Source organism: Anopheles moucheti, chromosome 3 (genome assembly GCF_943734755.1).
Source record: "Anopheles moucheti chromosome 3, idAnoMoucSN_F20_07, whole genome shotgun sequence".
Lineage (NCBI taxonomy): Eukaryota > Metazoa > Arthropoda > Insecta > Diptera > Culicidae > Anopheles > Anopheles moucheti.
In genome coordinates, this window is record NC_069141.1 from 22733145 (window position 1) to 22750860 (window position 17716).

The window sequence follows — 17716 nt, forward strand, 5'->3', positions numbered from 1 at the left end:
AATCTTGTACTTTGGCCCATAGGAAGCAAAGCACCCATGTGCCGGAAGCTCCCGATCACCGGTGGAACCTCCCTTTTTCTTTCGCAGCGCCGCCTAATGTCAGATTATCATGTTTCGAAATAATTTTTCGTTGTAAAACTCAACAAAAGACGCAAGGAAAACGAGTGCGTTTTGCCGCTAGCGTAATTTGACAGTTTTGCTGTAGTGCCGCAAGGTTATCCCGCACCTCCGCCCGCCGGTAGCGAACGTTGATGATTTTATCGATCCCGGGACCCCCCTCCCCCCCGGGTTACATCAAAAGTGATGGAAAACTGTATAAATTAGCTTCCAGCGCCGGTGTCAAAAAACGAAGGGCGGTCGCGTGATGGCAATCCGGGGTTGTGCTGGTATCAGTGCGCAAAAAATACCCCGAGACCGAGACAACGTGGAAAAACCATTCCATTCAAGCCATGGTACTTTATCGGTAGGGCCTCCGGTTTTTTTTCCGGATTTTGGGGTCTCAAAAAAATGTGATTTTAGCGTTCTACGGTCCCGAAAATTGTTGTGGAAGTGGAAGCTTATCGAGCGCTGTTTTGTTTCTGTGCGGGGTAGCTAATTTGCTTTCGGTGGGGAAAGAACCGGTTACATTAATAATGTGGAAAAAGGTGTGTTTTAGTTTTTAAATCTTGAGGATAAATTTGTACCGCAGCGCGACTCGAAATGATATATTGACCTAATCAATGTGCAAATTTGATGGATGACCCATTGCCAGGCATGTGTTTGTGTAAAAGTCTAGCAAAATTATTTGCAAGTTTCCGACAGGTTCTACGATTTGATTTGATTTCGTAATCGAAAACCCTCCAGCGGATGGTTAGGAAAGTTTTATTCGCAATGCATTTGATTCAACAAGAGCACGCCCGTTGGCAAAGTCTCAGTATATTTAGGGTCCCGCTGCGTAATCGATGGTCGGGCCCCGGTGGTCACGTGGGCACCGTAAACGGCACCGGCCAGCCAACCGGAATGGACTGATACTAGCAAAGATTGGCGCCGAAAAACACCGTTACCAAGGTGCGCGTTGGGTCAAGTAAGCAAAAATAAAATATACGCTGTACTGAAAATTTATTACTTCACCCGAATCCGATCATGGGTGGACGGGTTTTCTTCGGTTTGTTTTTCGCATTTTCCGGGACCTGCAAATCGTTAAACCGATGCGCTGGTGCGGCCAATGGAGCCGGTCATAAATAACCTGCCGCTGGGCGAACGAAAGGCAGGCTGAAAAGGTTAGGTGGTGGTGAACAAATAAAAAACACACACACACGCATCTACCTCCAGTGGACCGTGTACCGAAAGTAGCTGAAAATCTTTCACAACCTACTTGACAACACCCTGTTTTAGGTTGATCCATATTCGATTTTCGGGGCCCTTGAATTGCTCACCATTTTACATCGCTCGTAATGCGGCGCTGCGGAGTGCGGAAAGTGTGATAAATGGTGTCTGGGGGAGGCAAGTGTTGCGTGTGCGCCCGTGTGTGTGTGTGTATGTACTGTGTGCCTTGTGTGGAATGTATGGGCCGGCTCTGTAACCGCTTGGCCGATTGTGGCGCACCGATGCCCGAGCCGACCAGCAGAAGAACCTAAATCTGCAATGGTTTGTTGGAGGCTCAATCAACCGGAACTGATGTGTTTCGAAATTCCATAAGAAAACCCACGCTTCAATGGCGCCGTCTCCTTTGCTGGCCGATAAGTTGTGGCGTACTAAGATCCCACCCCCAACCGCCCCAATTGGTTGTTGTTCTGCAGACGCAGACAATGGACATTGATCGATTATGGATTGCTGAGCAGTGGCGTCGATGCCTATGCGCTCACATCGATCGTAATTGGTCAAGGAGGCCGACGTGTAGCACAACGGAACGTGCCGACGAACCGAACCCAAAAGCACTCTGGGCGTAATAATTTAGTGTGTGCCAAAGATACACGATACTGGCATTAAGAACTTCGTTAGCACATTTGCCGGTGCCCGATTCGCAAATAAACATGTTGGAAGGTGCGTTTTTCAAACATAGCAACAACAATGACGTTGGAAGGTTCAAAAAGGGATATAGTTTACAAAAATTATCATGAGTTATTAATTAGCATATTTTCTATTTTTAAAGTAACACTTTTCTTTTATGACTATTCAATTATTATTTAGCATAATAAAAAATCTAGATCATTGTAAAAGTTTAAAATACCCCAAAATTGGTCGAAATATCTTAAGAAATTCATAAAGTATCCATGTTATCTTAAGATTTAAGACGGATAAGATTAAATTTAAACTAAAAATGATTGTAATATTAATTCGGTATACAATTTTTCAAGTCCTTTCTTCGTGTGCTATAAGCTCTGAGTGATCTCCGCTTTCCAGTTATCAAATATAATAGAAACATTTTCCGTTCTCTTAAAGACAATAACTCCCACTTTCCTGAAAGTCGTGTTAAACTTTGTACTAGACAAATAACCCTGTAGGAAAAATTCCCTTAAAGTCATGGGCATGTTAAGGCAGGTTATGTTCACATTTCGCCTAAGCGTAATACGTCCTGACAAACATAATCTGATGTATTACCGAGAGTGTAAGCACATAAAACACACACACACACACACACACACACACACATTGCAGGGAAGAACAAACGCTTGGGCAAAGTATTTCTCTCAATCTAATTTGCCAAAGTACCCGTTTTGCCTACCGCTCGTGCCGACGACAAAAGGATTAAACATGAAATATGCAACAATGTAAAATGTCAAATTTGGCAAATATTACGGAAGTCGGGCATTAGCGTGGATGGATGGATCAAGCGTGGTGAACAGATGGATTAGTGCACAACCTGCACTGGGAGAAGGGTACCGGAGGACACACCCGGTGGGGAGGGGGGAAAAACCTGAGGTAAAAACATTGCAAATCATCTATTTATGGCGCTTGTTTGTACTCACTGATGATGCTGAGATTATATCGAAAGCTCTGTGTTTGACTGGTACGAAAGTCAACCCGACAGCGGTAGACACCCTCGTCATGGCGCCGGACGTCCTAAGCAAATATTTGTATCGCGTTGTACGGAGAATTCCAGCCCGGTCCCAAATTGACGGCAGGCGTTTGGTGGCGGTGGTAGCACGGCGAAAACGGCGTCAATGCGTAGTACGATGGTGGGAGCGCATGGATCGGAGAAACGGAAGCGGAAGAAAAAAAACGGAAACGATCAGAATCACAGCACAGGTTTGAAAAGTTGATGCTGTGGGTACAGCAACAAAAAAGAGGAAGCACATTTCCTGCGATGTTATTTTTCATAAGATGAAGAAGGATGTTAACCATTTGCCAAATGTTGCGCGTTCGAAACTTGAAAGTTGTTGAATTGCAGCAGGATGTGAAGGATGATTTGATTTTTTTTTTGGTTGCTGTCTTTTTGGTGTACATTATTGATGTAAGAGACAAAGTTTGGTAAGGTTACAAAAACATGCGCTGTGACAGGACTTTTGACCGATGCTGCTTGCTTACCTGTATATCCAGTGTGGCCGGATCGGTGTCGGTGTTGAAGTGGGCTCTGGGTCCAAAAATTTCCGGTGCTGACCAATGGCGTGCTTGCTGTAAAGGTTTCCCCCGTACGTCAAAGCTGCAAATAAAAGGATTCAGATTGCAGAAATAAATGTTTGCGCTTTGTGGACGGCCAACCGTAGAGAAAAACTCAGGATTGAAATTAATCTCATTTGATTTATTAATTTGTTTATTTGTTTTACGCCAATACTTTGAAGCAATTTTATCAATCAATCAATCAATCAATCATACATCAGTTACGTATAGGTGAGAATCAATAAAAGTAATTACAAAACATATTGTATTTCGTGTAACATAAGTGGGTAATACAACAAGTTGCTGTCATTGGCATTTAACTCCCATCAGACATATTTAATGCTTGGAACAGATAGTGTTTCATTCCTGTTTTCACACATTCCTTTCACTGAACGCGTCGGATATTTGAAAAGTCGTACGTTACACTTTTGCTACAGGCTCACCTTACTGACACATGGCAAGTGATTCCTCGAGGTTTGGCGTCACTGCTTTATCGCAAGCACTTTGCTTAGCAGGCGACAGTTTTCCCTTTCCCGTACCCGTACGCAAAGAAAATTGCCTGCCACCGTAAAGAGAGAGTGGCATCATTATGCTCGCTAGCAGGGTTATTCCCCTCACTGGCTGACGGATTCTGCTGGCAAGCGAACGAAACCCTCGTCGGTCGTTAGAAAACGATGGCTTAATGGTGGAGCAATTAAGAAACGTGTGTATGAGAATGGCTTCGCTTTGATGACACTAATTGCTAAATAAATTTATTAAAACTTTATCGTTTCTATACGGGCTGCGATCGGCATGTCATCGGCTTTGGATGCTGGCGTTGGATGAGCAGACAGTGGCTAGGTATACGTGGTCACCCTAATCGCCCTTACTGGAATATCGGTTTAAGCGATTTTTACCTTAACTGTTAGCATGTTTTTCGGGGTGGTTTTTGGTGTTATGATTTTAAACAATTGGCAATCTAAGCTATTTGATAAATATATATTAATTCAGTAAGATTTGCACCGTTTGCAAATTTAAATAAGCGTCTTAGTCTTATACAGGAAAGATTAAGCAATAAACCAAGCTCGAGTATCTCATTAAAGCTGCTTAACAGATACGTAAAATGAGTTGATTATTGAATAACAAAAAGAGTGAATGAGCGATTTCAAAAGTGTAGTTTTTTCTTCTACAAATTGCCAGTCAATTAAAGATGTACTTTAAAGAAAAATAATTTTTCGAAACATTTGTAGGATACTGCTTATGACTTTGTATTTAAATAATCTTTTAATTTATTTTGTCCTGTAAGATTTCCATTGTGATTGTTTTTAAAAGTTCGAACAAATAACATGAAGTGTCTGAAATGGAGGCGCCTGGTAGCGTGTTCAACATGCTCTTGCTGGCTTGACGAAAGCGGATCGTAAATTGCTCACATAACGTGTCTTACACACTTGCGAGCGTTTTGTATCGAAAGGCAAAGAACAAGCGTAGCTTCCTTTGTATGAAAGTGAAAATGGTTCCGGGAGCATGAATGCGTCAGCGCGCACGAAGTGAAAACCCGTATCAACACGCTGGTGACTTTTATCTAAACTTTTCGACAGCCCTCTTCAGCGCGAACGCAGCCCGGCCGGCCTTGTTGCGAATGATTCGCGTTCGGCTTGACGCGTGTCGCTATAACGTGTGACACATATTAACGTGTTTCGCATTCGCGTTTGAAAAGAGTGTTATCAGTCAACACGGTATCGGACGGTGGCAGGGGCGGTACGGGCACGGCAACACAACGTACAAAGACAGTTGATGACGTTTATTAAATGATTTATGTTGTTCCGGAAATGTTTACGCAGTCGCTATTGCCGCTTTACCGGTTGAGCGTTACCCGGTGCGTTTTGTTTATCGTTCCGGGCGCTCCTGGCTGACGAACGGGCTACGGCAAAAGCGAACGAAAAATGGCCGACCGTTTTATGCCGTTTGCCGTGCATGGGTACCGTGATGAGTGGGTAATTTGTTTCCCGTCGGTGCGCCGTTTTTTCGAGATGGTCCGAATTGGCGAAAGTCGGCAAGTCGAACGCAAGGAAAGAATGATGGATGAGTGAAGCCAGCGTGTGCCATAGGTATCGTTCAGTTGCGCTTGTGTTGGTTTGGTAGTTGGTAAATGCGCGGATTCGGAGGACCCCTCCACCGTGCACCTTGGATGCGAGATAACCTGGACACATGCAAGACGGAAAGTTGCCAGAGATTTGGCAACAACGGAAAAAGAAGTCGTTCGATCTAACATCCATGGATCCGGTGATTGATGGTTCTAATAAGCAGCAGGCGGCACATTATAGCTTACGAGCACCAATATGGGACATCATGTAGTGAAGGTTAGATTGAGAAGTTGTTAAATTCAATCGCACTAGCAAAAATTTCAACCTAATGTTAAGCAAGGCAAAAAACGATGATGAAAATTCAAGAAAAAAGAGAAATTTTGCAATAATTTGTTTAATAATTTAAACAGAGATTTAACAATTTATGCCTACAACAGTTCTCTCTTTAAAATAGTGTAATGATGCAAATTTCATTACAATTTTCCCCAATTGTTAGCCACCATGCGTGGCTTCTTCGAACGTGCACTGGGTGGAAAAAGGGCAGCCGAAGAGTAGTTATTTCAATTTCCAACCCATCGCTTCAGTGCACAAATTCTTCGACCATCAAACATGAACGAAGAGCAATTTGTAAGATCCCTTGCATGGCCGTCACAACTGCACAACCGGCAACGAAATTCAACCACTCGGGAGAAGCTTTGGTTGGGGTAGAAATGAAAGCAAAAAAAAAACAGCAACAAGTTATTTCCCATAACCGTTACCATTCGGCCATTTGGCTTCGGCATCGTGTTTAGAATTTTCAACCAATTTGGATGAAAATTCCTTTCGTGCAGTCGCTTTGCCAGCTGAGCTCACATTCAATGGAAAGCTCATTACAAGGGCAAAATGAGCAACAAAAAAAAAGCAGTTTGAATGCTCGAAAGCGTACTGCGACTGGCTCAGTCCGTCCGTTGTAATCAGTGGACGAAAGCAATGAAACGCGCTCCCAAACGGGAATCAAGTCGGGGTCATTCAATACAAAGCAATCAAAGCTCACATGAAGCCCCGGAATGACCAAGGGCGGTGGTATAACGTGCCTTAAATCGGTCGATCGTTTTGATAAACTTAAAGTTGGTTTCGCCACCGCTGGTTCGTACCGACACCCGGGACGGCGAGCGAGAACGGCGCACAGAGGAGGACAAAAATAATGGCAAACATTTCATGGTACCGTTGAATCACGGTTTCAGCAATTTCTTGGTACAATTCTTTGTCCAAGTTCCACATTCTTGCGCGGTATTTCCGCTTTTCTTCAGGTAGCGCAACACGCCTTCAGCGTTTGCGGAATGCGCTGATAAGGATTTGTGATGAACAATATTAATTGTGTTTCCGCACGAATATTCATTGTTTAACAACCCATTCGCTGGCAAACGGCTGGCAAGCCAATGGCAAAGACGGCCCCCGTTAAGACGTTTGTTTGTTTTGCATGTACAACACATTCGGTTGATATTTGAACATGAACCAAACCCAGGCCGGTACGGAACGTTTCGATACGTGGAGAATTCGTTTCGATGGTTTAAAAAATGTCATTAAAGATTAGTCTTTGTGTGTTGCTTTTATCGTTTTTGTATTAGCATTTCAGCAACCGCGCACTCACGCAACACTGACGTTTTCATCATTATCGATAAGAATTTTAAAATACCTTGACAGTGTACAGTTCATGAATTATTCAAACATAAAACTTGATAGTTGATCTTGATACTGGAATCATGATTCAAATAAACGCAAGTTATTTATTGTCCAGAAATAAACTTTTGACAATCTTTCTACTCAATTGTCATAAAATTTCAAATAGAACAATTCATATTTTCATATTCTTTAAAATAAAATAAACTTTACGCTGTTAGTACACTCCGGAAGCCTGAACAAGTCTCTGGCACTGTTTAGATTTTGAACCTGTAATTTAAGAGAGATTTCATTTTATAAAATACATTCTTCAGAAATAGAGAGTTATTTTATTTAACTTGTGCAAAACTTCTTGTTTGTAATCGATGTATCCATCACAATTTAAATCATTTGGCATTAATGTCACGTCACGACTTAAACTAACGCATCCCTTCAATATAATCACAAACACATTATACCCGTAAGTGGTTAGTTGCATCACACTTCCATTAAATTTTGTTTGATTCGCCACGAAGAGAAGACGCCACTGTGACACTGTAGAATTTTTCAACAAAAAAAATATACTGGAACGAATTCTTCTACTCCACGAAGATCGTACGACTGTTGCCAACACCGACAGCGCGATACTTGCGAAGGAGCTGGCTGCGGTTAAGGGTTTCGCTTTTGTTATGTTTTAATTATGTAAATGTACAATAATCTTCTGCAGCGCAACGGATTACGGTATCGACTTTGTGGCTAGGGGTTTCAATGGGGGGGAGTGGGAAAAAAAACCCCACGGATAAGTGAGACACAAAAATTGACAACCGCTAGACGCTGGGGAACACTTCACCGCTACCTCATCGTTCGACAGAAGACAAAAGTAGCCACCTAGACCTGGCAAGATGTGAGCGCAGGAAACAGGTTGGCAGGTTAGTGAGCGAACGGGGTAGGTTAAAAGGCAACCCATTAGAAACGGTGGCAAGTAAACGCCGAACGTCAGTGTAGGTACGGGTTGCTGTTGTGCGCTGTTCACGAGGCGAAAAGAAACCCGTAAACAGCACGAGCAATCGAGAACCGGATCGGTTATGTTAAACCAACCGATTACAACTACTCTGCGGTTTAAAGAGACGCTTTCGCTTTACGCTGCGGGCAAAAGTAGGCGCTGAACCAGGGGAAGCGATACGATTTGCCGGCAGCCTGTGAATGTGTATGGCGTGGGTTAAGCAAGCTCTCGATCGATTTCCTGACAGCCAACGTGTTGATCCGGATCCGGCGATGATTGTTATCATTCGGGCAAAAGTTACGTTATCTGCGGCTTAGTTTACTGTTCAACCTTTTGAGGCCCCCCTCCCGTTTCGATCATTCGATGACATTTAAAGCTTCTCATTTAACAAATAATATCCAGCCGTGGCAATGTGTACGGCATTATTCGGTATTAACGCCTCCAGTAATGATTTGAAGCGGGCTTACACATGACATTAATTGTGTTGCTGAGCATTCAACACTGTGCTCTGATTACATTGCAAAATAGCTGAAGCTTTGCCAGCTGTAATATACATTTATTAGTTCCAGAAGATCCAATATAAACCATGGTTTAATATCTTTTTCTAGCCAAAGCGGTGTAATATGCTTTTAATTCAGTCTTTGAAAAGCATGAGCAATAAAAAATAAAAGTCTTCCAGATTGAATTACACGAAAGAAAGCGGTGTGCTGCTGATAACACGATATCCCCAAAACCCCATCTAAACCCTGACAACATTGTGTAGCCAAATTTGCCTTTTATTTAGTTAAAGTGTACCGTTTACCTTTCTACCATCGCTTGCGACACACGTTTGCGATTCATTAAACCCTAAATTCATTTCGTGCCATTAAACCAATCTTTTAATGTTATTTTCCGGGCTTTACAGTCTTGCTCGGGGTGAGCGAAAACCAAAATAGCCAGGTGAAAGCAAATTTACCATTTCCATTTAACAACCCTTCACAGGCTAGCTTCTGCCGGGAGCAGCGAACGTTCGGGGAGCTGGTTTGTCTCACTTGCTCACATTAATATTGACATGCCCGTGTGTCACCCGACTCAGCAAAGGCACGTAGGTTGCATCCACACTCCACCCACCTGGGTGCTAGGGTTTGAGGCTGTGAATACCGTCCTTGTGTCTTGCCTTGTGTAGATAATCGGCCCCGCAAACGAACAGGTGAGCAGCGCCTGGTGTCTAGGGAAAGCATCAGGTTTTTGCACCGTCATCAAAACCCTGTCGACATGGGCTCCAGTTCTAGAGGACATCTTCAAGAGAGTCTCTATCCCGTCATATCTTTATAGAACGTGGCAGCTCATTCATATTTCGCCTTCCTTCTTGGGTTTGCTAGCAATTTTCAGCGCATATCGCACGTCTCTTGCATCCGATGCTTTCGTGGCATCGCCTTGGTCCCCGTGCTGGCGATGGGCTTTTGTCGACATCATTCTGAAACGACCGCTTAAAGAACCATCAGCCTTTTCAGCAGCTTTTTTTCCACCCCCCGGTGTGAGAGCATAGAGTGAGCGATCGAGTGTGGCGCGGTGTGGCCAGTAAAGAGGCGTAAGAAAATATCGTCCTTAAAGTGAAGAAAGTGACACTCTCTCTTTCTGTAGTGCACTCGTCTCGGCTTCGGTTTGTTCTCCCACCGGCTCACAGAATGTCGCGGAGCGTGCATGTGCAAACCAAGGCTGAAGGAGGCCCTGCGAAACAGCGAATAGTGTTTTCATTTCCAGACCCCTGCAGGGAAAGACCCAAGACATTAATGGAGCAATGCGACGTACCCTTCAGACATGGCGATCTACACATGCGACCGTTGCAACGGTGAGTCTCAGTTACAGCAGGTACAGGCGAAAGAAGCCTTTTGAAACTTCTCCGCACTTTCTTTAGAACGCAAACAAAAACCTATACTTACAGCTCCGAGTCTCTATGGCGCAAAACGATAGTATCGGAAAATTCGTACTCTCCCGGGTGGTGATGCTTTTACTACCGAATGCCTTTACCGTGTATTCGCGATGATAAAAATGGGTGCTTTTAGAGTAGGAAAAGCAAAGAATAAAGCTTTCCTCCCCGGGTCTATGAAATACTGCTCTTGGCTGTGATGCTTTAAAATATGTAACATAAAGGAAGGAGCTGTTACGAAGAAGGCACACAAATTAGGGCGAAAATCAGAGATAGATAGACAGATAGGTAAACAAGCGAGCGCAAGGTAGATAGCGAAACGGAGCAGTAGAACGTTAAGATATAAACGAGCATTCATAAAATAACCGTGCATTGTGGGGAGGGGTGGGTTGGGATCATCTACAATTTTGCATAAATATTTGTATATACTACACACCAGCATACAGTACATAATTTAATCCCCATTTCAACGGTTTATTGCTCCAACAACCCAGAGAGCTTAAATTAGGACGGCTTTGAAGTACCAGAGGTGTGTATCGCTAGGTCGAGCAGAGAGTGTGGAAAAAAAGCCAAATCTTTAAACAGTTGGAAACGATGATACGAGACTGTAAAAAGGAGATCGTGAACCATCCTCGTTCTCGTGTGGAAGTGGTTATTTTTTGAGAGCGAATTCAAGTAAATTTAATGGGTGCTAAGGTAACATGGTTTTTAGAATAAACACATATATTAATTTAATTTTATGTAATTTCTGTAATATAAAATATTTATAATTTAGATCTGTTTAGTATTTTAAAAAAAACTATCACGTGGGGAATTTCCCTAGAGAGATTCGGTAACAAAAAAAAATAATAATAATTTCTACTTAAATTCTTCTGGTTTCTCGTGTTTTAAAATGTTTGAATTATATTGCAATGAATTTAGTGATCATTTCTTATGTGTTTCATCATCAAGCTGCTGTATTGAAGTGCTTTAAACATCTCTTGCAACGCATCATTGCTCTTTTGAGAGGCACGATTCTTGAAACCAAAATATTAAACAACACAAAGCAAGAACCTCTTTCAATATACTACAAAAGAGGTTTTTTAGCTCCGGCTAGCATCAAAGATATCCAACGAGCAGCACAAGTAAAAGCAGCTTAAAATACCTCAGTCCATTATTTTGCATATATCGTTCAGCCACAAAAAAAAAACCTTTAAACCTTTTGACTTGAAGGCTTTTGCAGAATTTGATAAACATGTGCGCGGTTGTTAATAGAAATAGGCGGCCATTTGGTTTATTTTGATTGGTATCCATTTCAGCTAGCCTCGTGCGCGAGAGTGTGTGTGTGGAATATGTTCCTGATGTACGATATGCCTTCCTCCCTCCCCGGAACGGATCGATAACCGGAAGCTCATTGACCGTTTTGGATGCCGTACACAGATTCACCGTTTTGCCGAACGGTAAGTGATGCGAAACGCTTTCCCGAAAAAAAAAATAGGTGGGTGTCCGAGCTTTGTTGATTATTTTTCGCAAAAAACCTTTTATGAAATCGAACCAATTTTAGGGAAAAACGAATCGGAAACGCATAGGAAACGGTCAAACGCTATGAATAAATTGTGTTGTAAAAAATCGTCCCACCCTCGCTCCAATCAGTTCCACCAGTTACGAGGTGATTTGTGTTAGTTGCTGCAGGTCGATTTGATGCTCTGTTCTTGTTACACCGATCGAATGGAGGTGGAATGTACATCAGCGACCGTGTACCCTTTTCCACACTGTCGGACAATTTTGGCTTCAACCGTAGACGAGGGGAATATTGTAAACGTAAGCGTATTATCATGTCCTTCAGGCAAAACCTTTTCCTGCGATTTGGGATCTTGTCTGGTACGGAAGGGACAGCCCGAAGGGCCTATTTGGGACAGTGTTTGTTTGAGTGATATATTGCTCAAAGGTATCAGCGGATGCTGGTAGGGTTCGGGAGTATCCGGCGTAGAGTAGCGACGGTAGGGTTTGGTAGCAATTTTTACTAAAATTGATAATAATTCTTCAAAGACATGTGAGCATCTTTTTCAATTATTGCTTTATGTACCTTCAACACACCAATAAAGTGATTTCAGGAGGGCAAAGGTGGGCAATATTCTATAGAGCACTTATCAATAGGATAAGAAAATAAAAATGAGCAATTAACATTAAAAAGAATTGTAAAAGAATTTTCACAATAAAAAATCGAATTTAATTCCAAAGTTACTAAAATGTTTCCAGCAGCATGCATGCCTTACTGTGTCGCGAAAGCTTTGTTTACAGTACTTCAATTTCACACTTTTACATAATCGTTTCAGTCATTCGGGGTTTCGCTTTTAACTAAAACGCCATAACATTTTTACATCCCGCTTTGCCGCGCTTTCCTTATATGAAATGGCACATCCTTCGCGGAAAATCCTTTCCAGCCCGCTAGTCCAAAAGCACCTGCTCTATCACGTTCAACCACACCAGCAGTCTCAATACATCCAGCTTAAGGAATGATTTTTATGTGAAATATGCAAAATATTCATTGAAGGCACTTTTTTATAGCCCGTCGCAAAGTACTGTAAAGTCGGCACCGACCGCGACCCGGAAACGAATCCGGCCCGGATGGCCCCCCAAAAGAAGGTTCAGCGCCGCAATCGTCGGCGCCGTGCATTCGTTTCGCTGACTGTCGAATGGCAAGTGGGACCGGACTGCATCAGACGGATCGCAACATTTCTTGCGCTGTGCTTCGTCATATTTCATGCACCGTGCAAAAGCTGTGCGCGAATCACCAACCCATCCAAAACCCGCACACAGAACGGTCGCCCTGGCCGGGCCGGGATTGTCACTTTTGCCGCGGTGGAATCAACTTTATTGCACACAAGATCACTGGCAGGGTTGGGAGGATCATGAAAATAAAATTGAAAAATTTAGGAAGCCCACAATGAATTTATGAATATCCAACAGTCCACGATTGCGAAGAGCCAAGCTGATTGGGGCGCAGCAAACGTCGTTAGCGTTTTCACGATGCCTTCTGCTACGTAGGCATCTCCGAGACCTTGGTTGGAATTTGGGTTTGAGAGGGCCGGCTGAGGTTGAGTATGAGAATGGCATTTGCATCAATGCAGTGAGGCATAAATTTGCTAAAGACCTTTTCACTCCGGCCAATGCTTACGGCACCGATAGAGAATATTTAAGGTAATGTTTTTTTATTATTTATTTTTACTTCCTTTCATTATCCGTTCCGGCATCAATCAATCTAAAATAATATTATTGAGCTACTAAAGCATCAATACTAAATTAATCTACTGTGCACAAATGAATGTGATTGGTAATGAGATTAACCCTGCAATGCACTTTGTATTGCCTGAGATAATGTTCAGAAATTTTATATATTATACATTAATTCCAACATATACATTTCCTTTACGTATACCTTATTGAGGCCCATACGGTACTGTATTTTTGCACCCGACGAATAATTTGTTTCAATAAAACCTCGCCCATACAGTGTCACAACAGCAGATTCAAGTGAACTGTTTTGTATTCATTTGAAAAGCTTGATCCACTTTAATTCATTAACGTGAACAATTTTCATCACCTTCACCGGTGGCTGGTGCGGTTCTTGGAGATTAATTGAATATAATTATTATTTTCCCGCCGTTGGAAACGCAGTCCTTATTGTCGCACTTTACTTTTACACTCATTTTACCGCGCGCGAGCGAAGTTTAGCGCATAACGGCCACTGCCGTTTTGCCAGGCGCTAAGTGAAATAATTGCAATGTCATAAGTAATGAGCCTTGGAAGTGGAGAGCTCAATTAATGAGAGTAATGGACCACTTAGCAGAGGTTTTTTTTTTGGGTGAAAGGAACACTTTCATGCGGTTTTTGTGGTAATAGGCGAGAACCGGTGTACGGTAACAAACATTACCAATTCGATCGGATTTTACATTCCGCGATTTGGCTTGCGAGTCTGGTGAGGGGAAAAACAGAGTAATTTAATTATGTAACATTTGAGCGCGGTTGTTTGTTAACGCGGTGTAATGTGGGGAATTAAATTCCAAAATATGTTCTTTTTTCTCAAACATTAGATTTGTATGTAACGCTTCCTTTTGTTTGTTATGTTCCCTATCCTTGTGTTAGGTTGTGGAAAAAAGGCGTCCGCATCGTACAGCTCTTTGAAGTAGCATTTCATAATAACATAACGATGATTTGCTAGGAACATGAGATGATCGCTTAATTTCATGCGAAACGTAGAATGCGAAGCAACATGGTCCGTACACAATGGCGGCGCTAATTACCACCGAATGAATCAACAAAATTGTTTGCCATCCCAGTTGAAACTGCTGCTAAATAGCAATTAGAGTTTTCCTCGCCGCTTTACCGTAATGTGTGTGTGTGTGTTTTAGGGCACACTTTTTCACACATCCTTGATTTAAAGTATGTTTAAGCTGATCGAGTAGAGTGTTGGGTTGTGCTCATAAGTTGGACATATGAACATTAACATCATCATGCTTCAAATGAAAGATTCTTTCCACTATAGTATGTGCAGAGACTGATAGTGAGTGAACTGAAATCATCAGGACAAAACGAGAAAAGCAATGCTAATACCACGCAATAAACATAAGGAGAATGACGTCGATCATGGCATGCTGCTGTACCGCCGCTGTGCCTATCACCAGTAAGGACACCAGTGATAAGTGTGTGTAATGAAGTAGATTGAATGAGTTTCTTTTTGTTCCTGTCGCCTCTCGACACGATACATAAATCGCTAACAAGCAACCTGTTGCCGGTTGAAGTGGATTGACGTCTGGAACAGGCATTTGCCACGGCTCTGTTGGCTATTTTCTAGTGCGACCATTATGCTGAATCGTTGAAACTACTGCAGCAAGAAATCAACACAATTCAAAGGTCAAGTGATTTTGGTTGGTGGTTAGGTTTATGCTGTCTTTGAGCAGAATTGTTGCATATGTTTTTACTAATATCAAACATCTACTATTTATTACAATTGCATGAAGAAGTGGTTTTGAATTGCAAATATTAAAGAATAATAAAATTTCGTCGGTGAGTTCAAGTTTACCTCCTAAGCCTTTCCTCCTAAAAAAGAAAGCATTTGAAATAAACAGGACATAAATTATGCGAATCGATTGACTATTGCCACTAATGGCGCAAAGTTTGATCGTTTCAAATATTTATTTGAAAGCAAGGCAACAACACGACAAATGTGGCGAACGTGTCAGGAACGGTTTAACGTTAGCAAAAGACACTGTCCCAAGACCAGAAAGAGCCTAACAGCACACGCACCATCCCGTTGGGCCCAACTTCTCAGTAATGTCAACTTCATATGAGTCCCCCCCCCAACTCTCTGCCTCTCTCTCTCTCTTTAAAGGGAAGGACTATTCTCGATGGGCACGTTTCAAATAATCCCTTTAGGGTAATGGTTGAATTATGTCGCGTACCGTGTGCCGATTGGGCTGGGCTTGTTTTGGCCCCTGTTTTCGCTTCAAAAACCTTGGCCGCAGTCCCGATAGAAGCAGTTTGGGTGAGAAAAATTGAAATAAATGTACCTCAAGTAGGTATGGAGCGCTGAAACAACGAGCCTGCACCACAATCCACTGCGAAGGTAAGATAGGTGTGGGAGTACTTCATTGTCGTGGTCTGGTTACTGGAACAGCAACAGCTGAACGTTGTCACCACAGAAAGGGGCCGATTCGCCTGGCTCATCTGGCACGAACTTTTGCTGACACAAATTATCTCTTATCGCCTCTAGAGTGTTTAATGGATGAGAAGTATTGTGTAACGCGAGCTGTATATCGTCTAGGACGTTGAGTCTTTAATTTGTGCAGGATATTTTCTTAAACTCTGCTTTTTAAAGCCATCATGGAAGTGAATTTGGTGGAGAACGATTAAACTCTCGCAGTATCATAGGTTTATTGCTTTGCGATAAGCAAGGTAAACTTCACAGCTCCATCCCGTTAACCTTCTTCAATTGATGTGTTCAGAATGTGATTAAAAAAAAAAAGAAATATGTATGTCAGTGGTTCGTGATGAACTGATAATATAAAAGCGAACAAACGCTTTCCCCTTTCCCGCGGTACAATTGTTTGTCTAGCACATGAAGTGAAAGGTTTCAGTCAAAGGTTATGTCATAAATTAACCATTCTCACGTTACACCTCGTGTATCACGGTGACCTCTTACTGCTATGGTGCCGTTTCACGGCTAAGCCGATGTGCGTGTTGAATCTCCCTCCTCCTTCCCAAAAAGAAAAAAAAAACCTAGGGTAATTAAATAGTTATCATGGAAACACTATCAGGGTGTAGTGTGAAATCGTTGAAATACGAAAAACGTTGGCATATACGATAAATCGCGGCACGTACATTACTAACGAAGAGTTTCCAAAAACTTGGTACATTTACTATAGCTGTGGTGTATGGTTTACCTTGAAAAAAAAAAAAACATTCTGGGCACACCAATTGGGGTGCTGCGTGTCTAGTTTCAGTTCATTATTTGTCGCGAACAAGAGTGTACCAGCAGTTGGATTCGTTTGAATTCGTGTTCCCAGCATTTGCGGGCCATTAATTGGTGTTTTGGGACTGGCAGTTAAGACTGGCCTTTTAAGACCAATTGATTTGTGGTGAATTATAATCATTTAACAATACTAAAATAACTTTTCCGGTCTTAAAAACAATAACTATTTTTACAACGACATGCTTTGGGTATGGTCAATTCTTTATAAAATTTAAAATGATTATATAACAAACTTTTTCTATAAAGTAAAGAAAATAATGTTTTAAACTGGCTAACATACCTGTACAATGGAATGCCGGCGTCATCCTTGAACCACAAGACCATGTAGACTTTATCCCTGGAAGGTGCCGATAAAGGACAGGGCAGGGAGATCTTCCGTCCTTCTACAGCCTGTATTTCGGAGGATTTTACTGTGGAATAAAAAACATTAAAGTAAAATGATTAGCATCTCTTCGTATTAGTATATTCAAACTGGAAATGTAAATTTCGGTAAAATCTTTATAATGCTCGATCCATAATTTTTAGAAACCCCAGTTGCAAGGCACATTACAGCTGGGCGAAATCGAATAAATAATAATTTCAGCGTGAGAAATTCGGTCAAATGTGTCGAGCTGTCAACACGCTGCCGGGACGACAATCTGGCAGGCTTGACACTTCAGCAAGGATTCTACCATCACACAAACCCCACGCACGCACACGCACACAGTTTCTTCGGCGACAAAGATTAAGTGTATGATTAATGGAGATTCATATGTTCCTGCCAGTCAACCGGAGCCCACAGATATGCTTCGTCAAAGTGACCCAGAAGCAGTTCATGTTCTTTTGGGGGGCTGATGAATAAACTTATGGCCTTCACGGACACGGGATCAACGCCATGGCAATGGCGCAATCGAATGATGGATGAAGCTGCTGAACGCACGAACGGTTTGGATGAAAATTTCCGTATCCTGCAACAGGGCAAGCGGCTGGGTTCGAGACAGTCGACGGTGGTATCGGCGGCAACGGACGCTAGT

At 42.4% G+C, this 17716-nt stretch overlaps 1 protein-coding gene across 1 annotated transcript in view; it reads right to left on the reverse strand.

The window, feature by feature from the left end:
• The window catches only part of LOC128303336 (CD166 antigen-like), a 137548-nt gene that overhangs the window by 51347 nt on the left and 68485 nt on the right, over positions 1-17716 (reverse strand). The window contains exons 2-4 of the mRNA XM_053040262.1: positions 16984-17113; positions 3508-3622; positions 2949-3042 (exon numbers count right to left, since the gene is read on the reverse strand). Of these exons, the coding sequence (XP_052896222.1) occupies positions 2949-3042; positions 3508-3622; positions 16984-17113 (339 nt within the window). The remainder of the gene's footprint in view (positions 1-2948; positions 3043-3507; positions 3623-16983; positions 17114-17716) is intronic.